Source organism: Mastomys coucha, unplaced genomic scaffold, assembly GCF_008632895.1.
Source record: "Mastomys coucha isolate ucsf_1 unplaced genomic scaffold, UCSF_Mcou_1 pScaffold17, whole genome shotgun sequence".
NCBI classification, from domain to species: Eukaryota; Metazoa; Chordata; class Mammalia; order Rodentia; family Muridae; genus Mastomys; species Mastomys coucha.
In genome coordinates this window covers 29396853-29411788 of record NW_022196899.1, presented here as the reverse complement: position 1 = coordinate 29411788, position 14936 = coordinate 29396853, and the positions used below count along the sequence as shown (strand labels likewise).

At 35.7% G+C, this 14936-nt stretch overlaps 1 protein-coding gene across 3 annotated transcripts in view; it reads right to left on the bottom strand.

Annotated features, from left to right (window-relative positions):
* Nucleotides 1–14936, bottom strand: part of Atp11b (ATPase phospholipid transporting 11B (putative)) — a 102720-nt gene that overhangs the window by 51812 nt on the left and 35972 nt on the right. For all 3 annotated transcript variants that reach the window (XM_031376607.1, XM_031376608.1, XM_031376609.1), the window contains 5 exons: nt 12160–12207; nt 9491–9555; nt 7613–7694; nt 2320–2470; nt 1007–1204 (listed from right to left, as the gene is read on the bottom strand). In XM_031376607.1, coding sequence (XP_031232467.1) covers nt 1007–1204; nt 2320–2470; nt 7613–7694; nt 9491–9555; nt 12160–12207 — 544 coding nt within the window. The remainder of the gene's footprint in view (nt 1–1006; nt 1205–2319; nt 2471–7612; nt 7695–9490; nt 9556–12159; nt 12208–14936) is intronic.

Below are 14936 nucleotides of genomic sequence, written 5' to 3'. Positions count from 1 at the left end.
TCCTAGAACTCACTATGTAGAACAGGCTGGCCTTGAACTCACAAAGATCTACCTGCCTCTGCCTCTTGCGTGCTGGGATTAAAGGTGTGTGCCGGGATTAAAGGTGTGTGCCAATATGCCAGGATGAGCTCAGAAGTTTAAACACAGCTTGGGAAGCCAAAAAACGTGGCCCCATATCAAAAAGAAAAGAAAACAAAGCAAAAGCCAAACCTAAATCATACATGGGGGTGGGATGGGAAATTTTTGGATTAACTGACATATTTGCGTACATACAAAGAGATGGTAAATATGGTTATAAAAGACTTGAGTATACAAAACTAAGCAAATGGAAAAACAGCAATTAACTCTAGGGGAGATAAAATATATAAAAATATGATTATAGTATTACAAAGAACAAATAAGGAAGTAGGAGTTTGGAAACAGTATTATGAGTCATAATGTAAGTACTTATATTAGGTGTCAAATTAGAATACACCAGCATAGGAAAAGTGGGCATGGTTTGAAATGGCAAGGTAATAGCTGCCCTTTTTTAAAAAATATATTCTTTTAAGAAATCATGTGTACACATGTGTATGTGGGCAGTTCACAGTAGAAGGTGCTGGTGGACTTAAAGGCTTTAAATCTCTGAAGTTGGAGTTAGAGGCAGTTTTGAATTTGAACTCATATCCAATGTAAATGCTAGGATCTGAAGTCCCCTGAAAGAGCAGAATGTACTCTTAATTTCTGAGTCATCTCTTTAGCCCCAAGGTTTTTTGCCTTTATATTCCATAACTAAAAATGTCTAAAATTTTAGTTCATGATACAATATCATATATAAATATACTGATAAATTATGGTAGAAAGAAGTGCACCTAAGGTGGAAATGATCAGGCTATAAAGTGAATAAAGAAAATAAGTGCTGAAGGGATGGAAATGGTGCTTTGGTATAAGCTGTGTGATTATTTTCTATTGTTACATCATTTTTACATGTAATTCTCTGATAACAAGAAAACAGGATCATCTTCACCTGCCCAAGCTCTTCATTCAGATCAGAAGTATTGACTTGCGCTTTCTGATCTGACTCTTCATGATACAGATCAAGATCCCAGCCAATAAAAAATGATCCAAGAAATTTCTGCATCTCAACTGTCACATATAGGGAAATTGGAATGATAAAATTATAGAGTACTAAAAAGGCAAGGAAGTCGGAAATAAATCTCAGGATCTAGAAAAAAAGAGAAAGAAATGATTATTTGATGATAAAATCCATGAGGATTATGAGAAAGTTCCTGTCTAAATAAACCATCAACCATATTTATTCTGAGTACACTACTAGTATCATGAACCAAAAGTCCTAGACTAAACTGTTTTTAATATTGCATTTCCTGTTTAGTTAGGTAAGGTAAAGGTAAAATTTCCAGGACTCAATTTGCCACTTTTCAGAAGCTAAATAAAGTCACTGGCACGTGAGCACCCCCAATCACAAGCACAGAGATGCCTCATGCAATGTGACAGCCATCCTACTACCACTCTTTAAAGACCATGGTGACTACAACATGCGTGGACCTGAACATGCTGGACACACTCTCTAGGAAGAACTGTTACACAGAATCTGAGCAACAGCGACTACAGTAAGAACTGCAGGGCTGGAGACATGGCTCAGTGGTTAAGAGCGCTGGCTGCTCTTCCAGAGGTCCTGAGTTCAATTCCCAGCAACCACATGGTGGCTCACAACCATTTGTAATGGGATCTGTTGCCCTCTTCTGGTGTGTCTTAAGACAGCTACAGTGTACTCATAAACATAAAATAAATTCTTATAAAAAAAAAAAGAACTGCAGCAACAGCACAGCAGAGCTGCCTTCACTACATTTCATGCTGGCAATGGAAACCGATACTCATCTGCTTTGTTGCCCTGTGAGATCAAAATGTTTTCTAATGTGTACATTTTAATTTAAATAGAAATTTAGAGACCAATTATTTACTAAAATTGCAGGTTAAATTCTATCCATATGTCAAGACTCTTAATACTTATTGAATAATCCAGATATGAATTAAAATAAATGTATTCTTTAATTTATTTATAAGGTAAATGGATGATTTTTTAAAGTCCTGAATTTGTCATACTGAAGTAGAATGCACATGTTTTGACATATAAACCTCTGTGTTCTTCTTAGGCTTTAACCTAGGGAAAGCACGCCAACGCTACCATGCTGCTTGTTCTGAAGAGACACAAGGTCAATGTGATGCCGTGATGAGGTCACACTGGTCCTCCCCATCAGATGTCACTACCACAGCACCAGCAGTCTCTTTTACAGCTGGATTACGAATAACATAGAATACCTTACTGCTATTTCTTTGATGTTCTGTTTTTTGGTTATACCAAGGTTCATCCCATTTTTCTTCAGCTTGCCAGGTATATTTCAAAATCGTACTGATGATGGCCTCAGAAATAAGTATTATTAGATAAATTATTAAAAATGTGTTCATTGATCTAAAGCAAGAAAAAGAATATAAACAGTAATAAATTTTATGTTGATTTGCTTAGAAGTTAATACTTGATATATCAAAATACTTAAGATTTTATAACCATTTTAAATAGTATTTTTAAAAAATGACCATTTAATAAAAAATAATTACCAGCTATAAACTAATGAATCACAAGAGCATAGCAAGATATACCCCAAAGTACAATATTGACACCTATATTTTGGGGGTTATCACGGACCATCTAATTGGACTTGAAGCCTACTGTACAGGAGGTAATTCATGTTAGGTACTGTAAATATTGCCATCCGTGGCTGGTGAGGTCATGAACCCTAGAGGAGAGCATACTACATCATCTTTCTAACCTCATATGATTCCAGTTTCATTCTAAGTATCTATCCTATTTGTACAGATAGTGTAGCTCTCACCAATCATCAAAGAGGATCCTTGCAACAGATAGAGACCCTATCAGAAATCCACAACTGGTCAAAATACAGAGAACCTCATGGGATCATGAGGAGCCCAGCTCTAATTGGTACATCTATAACATAACCCTACATCGAAAGCTAATGGAACATTGCAGAAGAGGGGGCAGAAAAATGTTAAGAGCCAGGGGACCAGGACATCTTCTACGAAATGGTGTTATGTAAGTTTCCTCCCAAATTGAAACATTCCATCCTGCAGGGAAACTCCTTAAGCAGGAAAGAAACAACTCAAAAGAGCTTCAGGAAATCCCTGAAGCTAACCAGACTCACTAGGCCCCTCCCTGCCAGAGTAAGCATAACAGCTGTAATAATAACACTCATAAGAACAGAGTTGAGCTGCAAGACTCTTACACTATACCAGTGCCTGGAGGAAGCAGAAATCAGCTGAGCTGCCTGGAAGAAGTTTAGACCAATTGAGTCACTTGGAAAGAAGACTTTGGAAATTGTTGAGCTGCCTGCAGGTTGTGCCCTATGCTCCAGCTTTGTGTCCTGGGGTGGGCTTCGGTGACGCTTGCAGGTGTCTTTAAATCATTATTGCTTTAGAAAGTAACCTCTCACCCACATTCCTATAAGTAAGGAATAAAATTCCAATAAAATTCAGTGGTTCACCAATTTGGATTTCGGTGGTATCTCTGCTTTGGGGTGTTGTATCTGGGGTGAGTAGATATGTGTGTTGTGTCTTTCCAAGAGAAATTTTGTCACACAACAGACAGTGTCTTCTATATATGACAGGGAGCTACATCCATGAAATCTTAACCATGTGATGACATGAACAACGACATCATCGGTTCATCTGACAATGTGGATGGGGAAATCTGTCAAGGTCCGACTCCTAGATACAGTGCTACAGGAATTATGGGCCACTAACAGAGGGGTAATCAGTCTTCTCTAGAGATATGCCCATAATAAGTTATCCAATGTGAAGTAGTCACCCTAAATGAATTTATACAAATAATAAGTTATCTCAGCAAGTTGTATTAAAATTCATGTGTTTGTATATTTAATAAAAATAACTTAAGAAGAGTTCTTAAATTTGCTGGACAGAGAGGGTGTGGTGAAAATGATGTTAGCACAGTACTCAAGTATGAAATTCTAGAAAATATTTTAAAAAGCTGTATCAGGAATAAATAAACCAATATATACAATGTTACAGTGAGTAATAGTTTGGGCCACTGGTTTTTACTATAAGTAAGCATTCTCAGATTTTCAGGTTTAGTTAATTATAACAGCTAAAATTAACATTTACATAGCATTAAATGTTTTTCAAAACTTCTGTTACATCTACTACCTTAACCAAATCTTAAAACATCTGGATTTTTGAAAAATAAAAAGATTGAAGATATTGTGACATCCTTTCTAGTGAGAAAAATCCTAATCTAAAGATAATTTTATAATTTCATCAAGTCACCAAAGTAAGGAATTCAGAAACCCTCTTTCATTCATTGAGCAACCTTAATACAATGTCCAATTTTAAGTCAAAAACCAAAATATTCATGTAAGCAAGGAAATGTTTTTTCATTAAACAATTAAAATATATAGAAACATAACCACAATGGTGTAATGAACTCCACACCTAGTGAGAATGAAAGAAAAACATAAGTCAAAGTTTTCACAAAAACTCTGCAGGGTAAAAAAAATCTGCATTCCAGGTTCTTCTCCCTAGGCCTCCCATATTTTAGCTTTTTTCTAACTATGGACATATTTGCTCTTACATTGCCTACAACACAAATTCTAGAATAACCAGATTACTGTGGAATACATGGGAAGCAAAGACATAAGAAGAAGGGGCTCTTTCTCTACTTGATGATCATGTGTTAGGCATAGTATTATTTGGTACCTCAACTGTAGGACTGCTCACATTATAAAATATCAAAGTATTTGGTTCAAAAGAATAAAACAAATAATCCACAGTGATCAGGGAATTAGATTTGATTAAGGTTCACATTTATAAAACTTGAGCTTATTTGTATGCAATTACTTCCACATACAGATTAACTGCCATTACCAGGAACTATCCCACCATAAATGCCTAAGTATGTATCTATATATAAATATAGATGAATATGTAAGTGTATAAAAATATTTTTATCTAGGGCCCAGCATGATGGCATATACCTTTAACCCAAGCACTTCAAAGGCAGAGGCAGGTAGATTTCTGTGAGTTCAAGGTACGCCTAGTCTACATAGTGAGTTCCAGAATATCCAGGGTCACATAGAGAGACTCTGCCTCAAAAAACAAAAACAAAACAAACAAACAAAAAGTTTAACCATTTCTTATTTTATCTTGTGTGTATGAGTGTTTTGCACGCACATTATATATGGACAGCACAGGTATATCTGGTGCCTGTGGATGTCAAAAGGTGTGAGATACTATAGAATGGAGTTGCAGATGGTTATGAACCACCATGGGGTGCTGGGAACCAAACCCACGTCCTCTACAAGATCAACAAGTATTCTTAATTGGTGAGCCATGTCCTGGAATCTTTTCCACTCATTCTATTCTCACTTACCCGACACTGAATCTCTGTCCCATGGCAGTTTAATAACCTGTCCCCAACCTATATAGCTTTTTAATTTTGAAAAAGTCACATAACTGGAAATACACAGTGTGTAATCTTTGTACCACGTATAACAATTTTGTAGTCTAATCTGATGCATGAAATGTAACTCCCTTTTCTTGCTGAATAGCACTCTATGACATAGCTGTACCAGATTTTCTGTCCAACTATGACCCAGGTATGGACAATGGCTATTTTCCAGTATTGTTTTGTTTTTCTGTTATAAATAAAGCTGCTAAGGAAAGAAACTGCCAAGTTATCTTCCAAAGAATATTATCATCTTACATCCCTACCAGCAGTATATGAGATCTAGTTCCTTTGCTTCCTTCTAACACTTATCATTATTAACAGAGTACTCTTTTAGTCTTGTTTCTTAAATGGGAGTTAACCTCACTGTGGTTCCGATGACATTACATAACAGGCGATGATGCTGACTCAACATCTTTATCTCTTCAGCTGTCACCTACAACTCCTTTGATGACTTATGATTCATGTTTCTTGATTACATATAACTGAATCTTTGTGTTACTGTTTGGTTTAAGTTTGTGGTTTGCAAACATTTCCCCCATCTGTAGCTTGTCTTTCCATCCTTTCAAGAAGAGTTGAAAACATTTTTAATTTACATGAAGTTAATTTATTAACTTTGTCATTCAGGAGTTATACTTCTTTGTTTTTTTTTTTAATGTCCAGATCCTAAACATCTTTATATGACTTCTGTTTTTACAATTCTGTTTCATTCATATCTATTCAATAATCATTATTTTTGGACACTGGAGACTGAGCCAGTGGTCCTGGTGTATGCCCTCTCATTGGCAAAAGCTCTCTGCTCCCTCACTTTTATTAAAAATTTCACGCTGGGTATTATAAATAACAGGTTGCAGAGTCTATAGCTTTTCATGTTCCTCAGAAGAGTGTTGATTTGTGTTCTAGTAGACACTTAACTTTAAGCACCTAACTTCACTGTAATTGGTGAAAGTAAAATTATGTTTAGCTCCTCCCCCATGCCCCAGCATTCTGCTAGGTTCTGTTGTTTGTTTATTGTCAAATTGTACCTACACAGGTCTATTAGCCATGCAAGATTTAGGCAGGCTTTATGTATAAGTTTTCAAGCTTGTTGTTTCCTATGCTATCTTATCTATTTTCTCCTAACTTTCTAGGTGCTCTTCCAGTGTTAAATCTTGTCCTCTGACAATTCAGACAGGTAAAGAAATAGAGCTTACACTTTTCCTTATTTACTTCTCCCACTTAGGTCAATCATTTTCAGGACTGGATTCATTGCTAGTTCTGACCTGCTTTTGGTCATTAGCCCACAGTAGTCTAAAATTCATGATCTTCCTGTCTGATTCCAAGTACTAGAACAGCTAGAATGCCTTCACCATGTATGCTCCAACATTACTTGTGTATGTGTGTGTACCTGTATGTGGGTTTGCATGCCTACATTGATACACAGACAAGTATGTGTTGTGATGTATATACGTTTAAAATTGATATGTCCCTCTTGGTCTGTACCTTACTTCTTGAGACAAAGTTTCACACTAAATGCAGAGTAGAGTTCACTATTTCTGCTAGACTGGCTGACTGGCAAGCCCGTGACCTTCCTGTCTCTACATAGAAGGCTATAGGTACATGCAACCAAAACCATATACCCATTATATGAGTAATGGGTATCTCAATTCAGGCTCTCATTCTTGCACACCAAGTATTTTATTCAGAGCTATTGCTTCATAACCTATACTATATTTAGTCATATTTTCACACTAACAGTCAGTACCATACAAAATGCTAAATATATATAAAAACATAAAACATCATCTTTATCCAATGAAAATATAATTTTTATATATAATATGAAATACCTTTTTAAAGGACTTATTTTTATGTGTATGAGTCTTTTGCCTGCATGCACGTAACTGCACTGTATGTATCAGTAATGTCCATGTAGATCCCTTGAGCCACCACGTGGGTGCTGGGAATCAAACCAAATTGTCTGCAAGAGCAACAGTGCTCTTAACCACTGAGTCATCTCTCTAGCTCCTGAAATGTCTATTTTCATATATGTCATATGTTTATAAGATACACGTATAATTATGTGAAGAGTTTTCTTACTTTTCTACTGCAGATCTTTTCTGTGACTTGCTCTTGTAATTTAATGCCATCTTAGTTTCCATTCCAGTGTATACAGCCACACCTATAAAAAAAACCTGCCATTTAAAATGTACTGAATAACATGAAAGCTTTGAAGAAAAAGCACTATATGAGAGTTTATATGATTTTACATTTCCTTGAGTCTTTCACAGCTTTTAAAGCCTGCTAAGCCTAAAGTTTTGGTGATCTAGACAGTCAACCTGCAGAGATGGAGTTTTGTTTCTCAGTCCTAACAGATATTTGGGTGAAAGATGTTAGGAGTTGAGACTGGTGGGAGAAGAGGATGGAACAATAGATAGCCGCTGCATTCAGTGCTAATGGTGTTAATACCAGCAACAAGAGAAACACATTTCCGTTAACCTGGAGCTCTACATTAAGCAAGAGACCCAGCCTGTCAGAATCGGGAATGTACACATCATTCCTTAAGTACTGAAGAATGATATTAATGTCTTTCAGAGTAAATGAAGTAAGCATTCATAAATGCTATGGGAGACCCTGAGATGAAAGAGACCAGTCACAAAAGTGGGACTAAAACTGAAGAGTGAAACTAATCAGGCAAGAGCAAGCTCTAAATATTTATTCCCATTCCTAAGTAATATGAAAGAAACAACACAGAATCAATTGTGCCCTTTTAGTAACTATCTGATTTGGAATTTTAAAAATATTCTTGAAATTTGGGGGTCATAATTTATATGAAAAAATAGCACTGAAACCATGCAATTTGAGAAAAAAACCCTTTAGAATGAAACAACAGTGAAAAAGGTTCTAAGGCAAACAATAACCCACTTAAAAGCATTCAAATACACATTTGCTTCTAAATCTAAGCGTAGTTTGGACCCCTACTTTAAAGTAACAAGAACAAAAAGCATTACTCCCAGGAAGTCATAAAAGATTCAGCGTCTCATGAGAAAATTTAAAAATCCTGGAGGTTTAGTCTGGTTTCTGATAGTAGAAAAACATTGTTATAATTTTTTAAAAATGGTAACAAAATACATGTAATATCAACATACCACCTAACTATTTTAATTTAACATGTATAGTTCAGAGTGGTGGTAACACATTCACAATTTTGCGGAGTCATCTTTTCTACCTAACTAGAGAATACTTTAATCACTTAAAAATGGCTAGATCTATTAAATATCTATTTTTTTTCTTTCTTTAACACCTGGAGATCATTTAGTGCTTCATAATTCTGGATATACCCATATGAGGCATTTCAAATGAAAGGGAGCATATAATCTGTGGCCCTTTAGGCCTGGCTTCTATAAGGCAAGGACACTATTATTCTTCCTTTTGAGTAATAGAGTGTAAGTTCCAAAAAGTACCCTTTTCACATTCAGTAAGGAATTGCTTGATACCAGAGTATGTCTACAATTATTAATCCAACTGACAGATAACCATAACAAAATTGAAGAAGTATGGGTTACTACCATGATGATACTAAAAAGCACTGATTGTATCCATGTTACTTCAAGTACACCAGAATCATTTTCTTAGTACTCATCTTGATAGTTATTCACAAACAAGGTTAAGAGAAAGCCTCTAGTACTAGTCACAAGGAGAGGTTAACAGCAATGACAAAATACAATATTAAAACAAACCTTAAAAGAAAATTATCACTTAATAAATTAATATGCAATCAAAGAAGCATAAAATGCTGTGCTGTTAAACTCTCTACAGAGACTGGGGGTGCTGTCTAGAGCAGTACAGAGTGTGCGCCTATCGTGTGCTAACCTGAGTTCAGTACCCAGCGCCTTTAAGTTTGTAAAAGCAAAGCTCCATATAAAAACACCAATACAAAACATACAAACAACTAAAAACACTTAAGTATGTACAAACCAAAAATTTCTTTTGTATTTTTTAATCTGGCTCCACGAAGCAAGAGACTCTCTGGTCCCAGAGGTCTAAAGAAAAAAGAAATCCAAAAGGCACTGAATATGTTAAAATATCAATTAATTTAAAAGGCATCTTCAATCAGAGGTACTTAACTTGTAGTTTACAACATGTCTTCATATAAAATCAAAATCTCAGCTACTATCATTCTTTCTGGCCTAATAATATTAGTTACCATATCAACCAACATCTGCTTTAGCATTTCACTCATTTTAAGACTAATGGCAGGGCTAAAGAGATCACTCTGCAGAACTGGCTGTTTGCAAAGGACCTCAGTTTGATTCCCAGCACTGATACGGCAGCTCACAACCATCTCGAACTGCAGTTCCAAGGGAACCAATATCCACTCTGACCTCTGGAGGCACTTGGCACTTAAGTAGTGCACAGATACATGCTAGCAAAAGACCCATACACATAAACTTTTGAAAATGAAGGCTAGTGGCTTAAAAAGAAAATTATACACTTAAACTCACAAAGCCATTAATGTCAAAAATTTTAAACATAAAATAAAAATTAAGCAGTGATTTAAGAAAATTTAGAAGACAAAACTTAAATTATTAGCAAAATTAAGTTTTAGAAAGAAAAATACAGAATGGAAATGTAGTGCAAACATAAAATTATCATGACACCTAAAGAATATAAATGTACAAGTTTTATATAATTAAAATTATGTTAGAGTACAAAATATAATATATAAACTATGTTAGTGTTTTATAGGCAAGATCACAAAACACAAGCTGACTACTTGTACCCACACCTCTCAGTTTACAGGCCTACTTGCTGTCTGCATTTTCTCCCTTAAGGAGATATAAAATGAAAAGGAGTAAGTACAAAGGAACTTGTAATTTGTTAATGACTGCAAGATGATCAAGAGTCTGTCATGGATAAGTTAAAAGGTCTTTATCTTGTTGATAGTCCTTAACCTTTTCTGAAACATACAAAAAAATCTTTATTCAAATCAAGCAAGGCCTGATTCATTTATAAAAATACTAGCAAACCCAAACACTGTGAAAATAAATGCACTGAACCAGGAAAGCCAGGCACCTGGGATACATTTACCAAGTATGGTTTTCCTAAAGAGTCCTGTTTGGTGAGTACTCATATCTGACATGCCAGAACCAGTGTGGTGACTAACTACACAGCAGCTACAAAGTACCTGTTTCACTGAAAATTCTTTCATCACTAAGAGAAACAATGTGCCCATTAAACATTCCTTCCCTATTGTTTCCTACTCAGTAACATGGTGTTGGTTCTAAGGATTAAAAGAAATGCATAGGAGCTGGGATACCTTAACAGCTCCAAATGCAAGACAATTCAATAGTTAACTGCAGTTGTTTCAGTCAGTAAAGAGCACAGCTCACTTTTCGGCCAATCAGGAGTGAGTGTTCTATGCTACAATGGTTCTTTACCAGACACAATACCTCAGAACACAATTCAGATGATGCATCCACAAAATTTCACTATTTCAATATAGAAATAAAAATAAAAATTAAGGGGCTGGAGAGATGGCTCAGCAGTTAAGAGCACTGACTGCTCTTCCAGAGTTCCTGAGTTCAATTCCCAGCAATCACATGGTGGCTCACAACCATTTGTAACGGGATCTGATGCCCTCTTCTGGTTTGTCACAGAGAGTAACAGTATACTCACATAAAATAAATGAATCTTGGAAAAAAAAAACATAGTCACAGTTATTCACCAGGAATCTCATATACATATATAATAACATCACATATTCATATGTGATTATATATATAATATATACTATTGAAGTTTATTGAATGTGTTTTCTATGCTAATGTTTATTAAAATATGAGTCAGTGCTACTACATGACATTCTGATGGCTTATCTTGAAGATCTAATTTTAAAATGCTCAACCCTTTCTGCTACTGACTTATTTCATGCATCAATATACAGTGGATGTATCCCTAGAAGAGAGTTGGCAAACTCTGAGTAAAATAAAAATTTAATGACTAAGTTAAGATCCTTCAGGGCATAAATAAAAATGTAATCTCATCCTATTAGCAAATCTTTAAACTGACTCAAAGCCTCTTCTTTAGATGCTAAAACAGAGAATACCCACCACCAACAACCACAACAAAACCAATCAGAAGAACGAGTACAATAATTCAGAACTGGATACTACATGCTTAGGCTTCACTCAGTAACTTTAAAATAAAGCCAACCACAGAATTCACATTTGCTAAACATTATGCAAAACATGTATCTTTTAAAAGCTTGTTGTAGTAGAAGGATTGAACTTTGGATTTCCTATATGATATACTCGCTGTACCATCAAACAATCCTAACTCACTTGACTCTGTGTATTATGATTTAAATGTTTAAGGATCTGAATTAAAGCAGCAACATTTCATTTCAAAGTGGCCACCAAGGACTATCAAAAACACAAATATATAAATCTACATACTTACTTTTATGTCATTAAGTGGAGTGTCTCGTCCTCACTTGTTACTACTAAAAACTACTGGCAGATGACATATTTTTTTTATATTTATGCTTTCCCCTGATATACTGTTTATTTACTTAATTCCCTTTAACTTTTGGTCTCTCTACCTGTTTCTAATTACAATAAGTAGATAATATGATTTATTCTTACCTTACAATTTCTTCCATTTGTTGAGTTATTATCATTCGTCCCATAAATCTGTAAAAGAATGTATCCCATTACAAAAATAGGTAACTTATGAAACCAATGGGTAGAATGCATTTAGCATTATAAGCCAAAAGAAATAGAATCCATGTGTGTGTGCGCATACAGATTGGTCTGCACAAGTACAGCAGATGCCCTTTGGCACTCTAGCAATCTTGTCTGATTCCTCGAGGCAGTCCTTCTCTGAACCCGAAGCTCTCAAGTGTTTCATGCAGGCTACTAGCCAGGACGCCACTGCAAACTTCCATTCTTCAGTTTCTTCCCCGCCCCCAACACCCAGTGCTTGGTTAGGCTTGCTGCATTTTCTAGCACACATTTTGCAGTCCTCATCATCATGTCACAAGTTCCTTAGCCACTGAGCCATCTCTCCAGGCCCTAATCATTTTTTTTTTTATGGAAATTTTGTTACTCTGGTGCTGAGAACAAAAGCTAGGTCTTACATCTTATATATCATCCAATATTAGTCTATAAAATATTTTTTTAAACTTAGGCCTTAAATTTTAAAAACTGATTTTAACTGTCATCTCTAATCTAGCTATGGTTGAAGTAATGAATGAAATCATTTCAAAATGCCCATGTAAATGTCACATGTCACTATTTTTAACCTATTTTTCACCTTAACTTATAAATTACTACACAAAATACATACAGAACTTAGCCAACTGAATGTGTGTGTGTGTATGTATATGTGTATATCACTACAGTTTACTAAAGTTCTCTGTGACCTACAAATCACCAAACCAGATGAAATATTTTATCTACTCAACAAATATCCAATGAGTAACTATGTTCCAGATAATTAGTAGAGCTAAAGCAGCAAGCTCAAGTGTGAGACAATCCTGACTGAGATTCTTTAACTTTATAAGGTTTTGTGGCTAAAATCTAGGCTGAGTGGCCTGTTACAATAATGGACTTCCAGAGTCTACATTTTCAGCTCTAATTTCCATGACTGAAAACACCACAGTTACATAGTTAATTCAAGAGCACAAGTCCCTTATAATCAGAAAGCAAATTCTGGACAAAGCTTCAAGTTAATCTTTAGGTAAAGAGATTTCAAAAAAGTTTTTAATTTACTATTTTTTGTTATGTTTATGGGTGATGTGCCTGCACTTGTCTATGTACGACAGGCATGCGTGTCTGATGCCCATAGAGCAAATAAAAAAGGTTTAGCACTCCCTTCCAAATGCCCCATAATGCCCTTCTAATTCGAGGCCTAGATAGTTTATCTGCAGAAGAATTTAACTTCATTAGTTCTTCTGATTTATCATTTTTTTCACTCAGGTTTTTATATCAAGGGAAGTACTGTATTTCCTGTGGTTCTTTAAGGGATTTTTGTGTTTCTTCTTGAAGGGCTCCTAGCTCTTTACCTGTGTTCTCCTGTATTTCTTAGAGGGTGCTATTTATGTCTTTCTTAAAGTCCTGTATCATCACCATGAAAAGTGATTTTATATCTGAATCTTGCTTTTCCGGTGTAATGGTGTGTCCAGGACTTGATATGGTGGGAGAATTGGGTTCTGATGATGCCAAGTAACCTTGGTTTGTGTTGTTTATTTTCTTACGCTTCCCTCCCACCTCCCCCCACCATCAGGTTATCTCTAGTGATACCTGCCCTTGCTAAATCTGACTGGAGCCTGTCCTTCCTGTGATCCTGGTTGTGTCAGAACTCCTCAGAGTCAAGCTGTCTCTGGGATCCTGTGATTTTGGGATCCTGTGATCCTGTGCTTGTTAGGTCACCTGCCTTTAATATTCTGCTTTTAATATTCTTTCTTTGTTTTGTGCATTTGGTGTTTTGACTATTATGTGGTAGTAGGAATTTCTTTTCTGGTCCAGTCTATTTGGTGTTCTATAGGCTTCTTGTATGTTCAGAATTATACCAGACTTTTCACCAGAGACTATGAAAGCCAGAACATCCTGGGTTGATATCATACATACCCTAAAAGAACACACATGCCAGCCCAGGCTACTATACCCAGCAAAACTCTCAATTATCATAGATGGAGAAACCAAGGCATTCCATGAAAAAAACAAATTTACACAATACCTTTCCACAAATCCAGCCCTTCAAAGGATAATAAATGGAAAACTCCAACACAAGGAGGGAAACTACATCCTAGAAAAAGCGAGAAAGTAATCTTCCAACAAAACTAAAAGAAGATAACAACATGAACAGAATTCCAACTCTAACAACAAAAATAACAGGAAGCAACAATTATTTTCCTTAATATCTATTAATATCAATGGACTCAATTCCCCAATAAAAAAGACATAAACTATCAGACTGGGTTGGTAAACAGGACCCAACATTTTGTTGCATACAGGAAACCCACCTCAGTGACAAAGACAGTCATTACCTCAGAATAAAAGGATGGGAAACAATTTTCCAAGCTAATGGTCCCAAGAAAAAAGCTGGAGTAGCCATTCTAATATCGAATAAAATCAAGTTTCAACCTAAAGTGATCAAAAAAGATAAGGAGGGACACTTCATATTCATCAAAGGTATGATCTACCAAGACGAACTCTCAATCCTGAACCTCTATGCTCCAAATGCAAGGGCATCTACATTCATAAAAGGAACTTTACTAAAGCTCAAAGCACATATTACACAGCACACAATAGTGGGAGATTTCAACACCCAACTCTTTGCAATGGACAGAACATGGGAACAGAAACTAAACAAAGACACAGTGAGACTAACAGAAGTTATGAAACAGATGGATTTAACA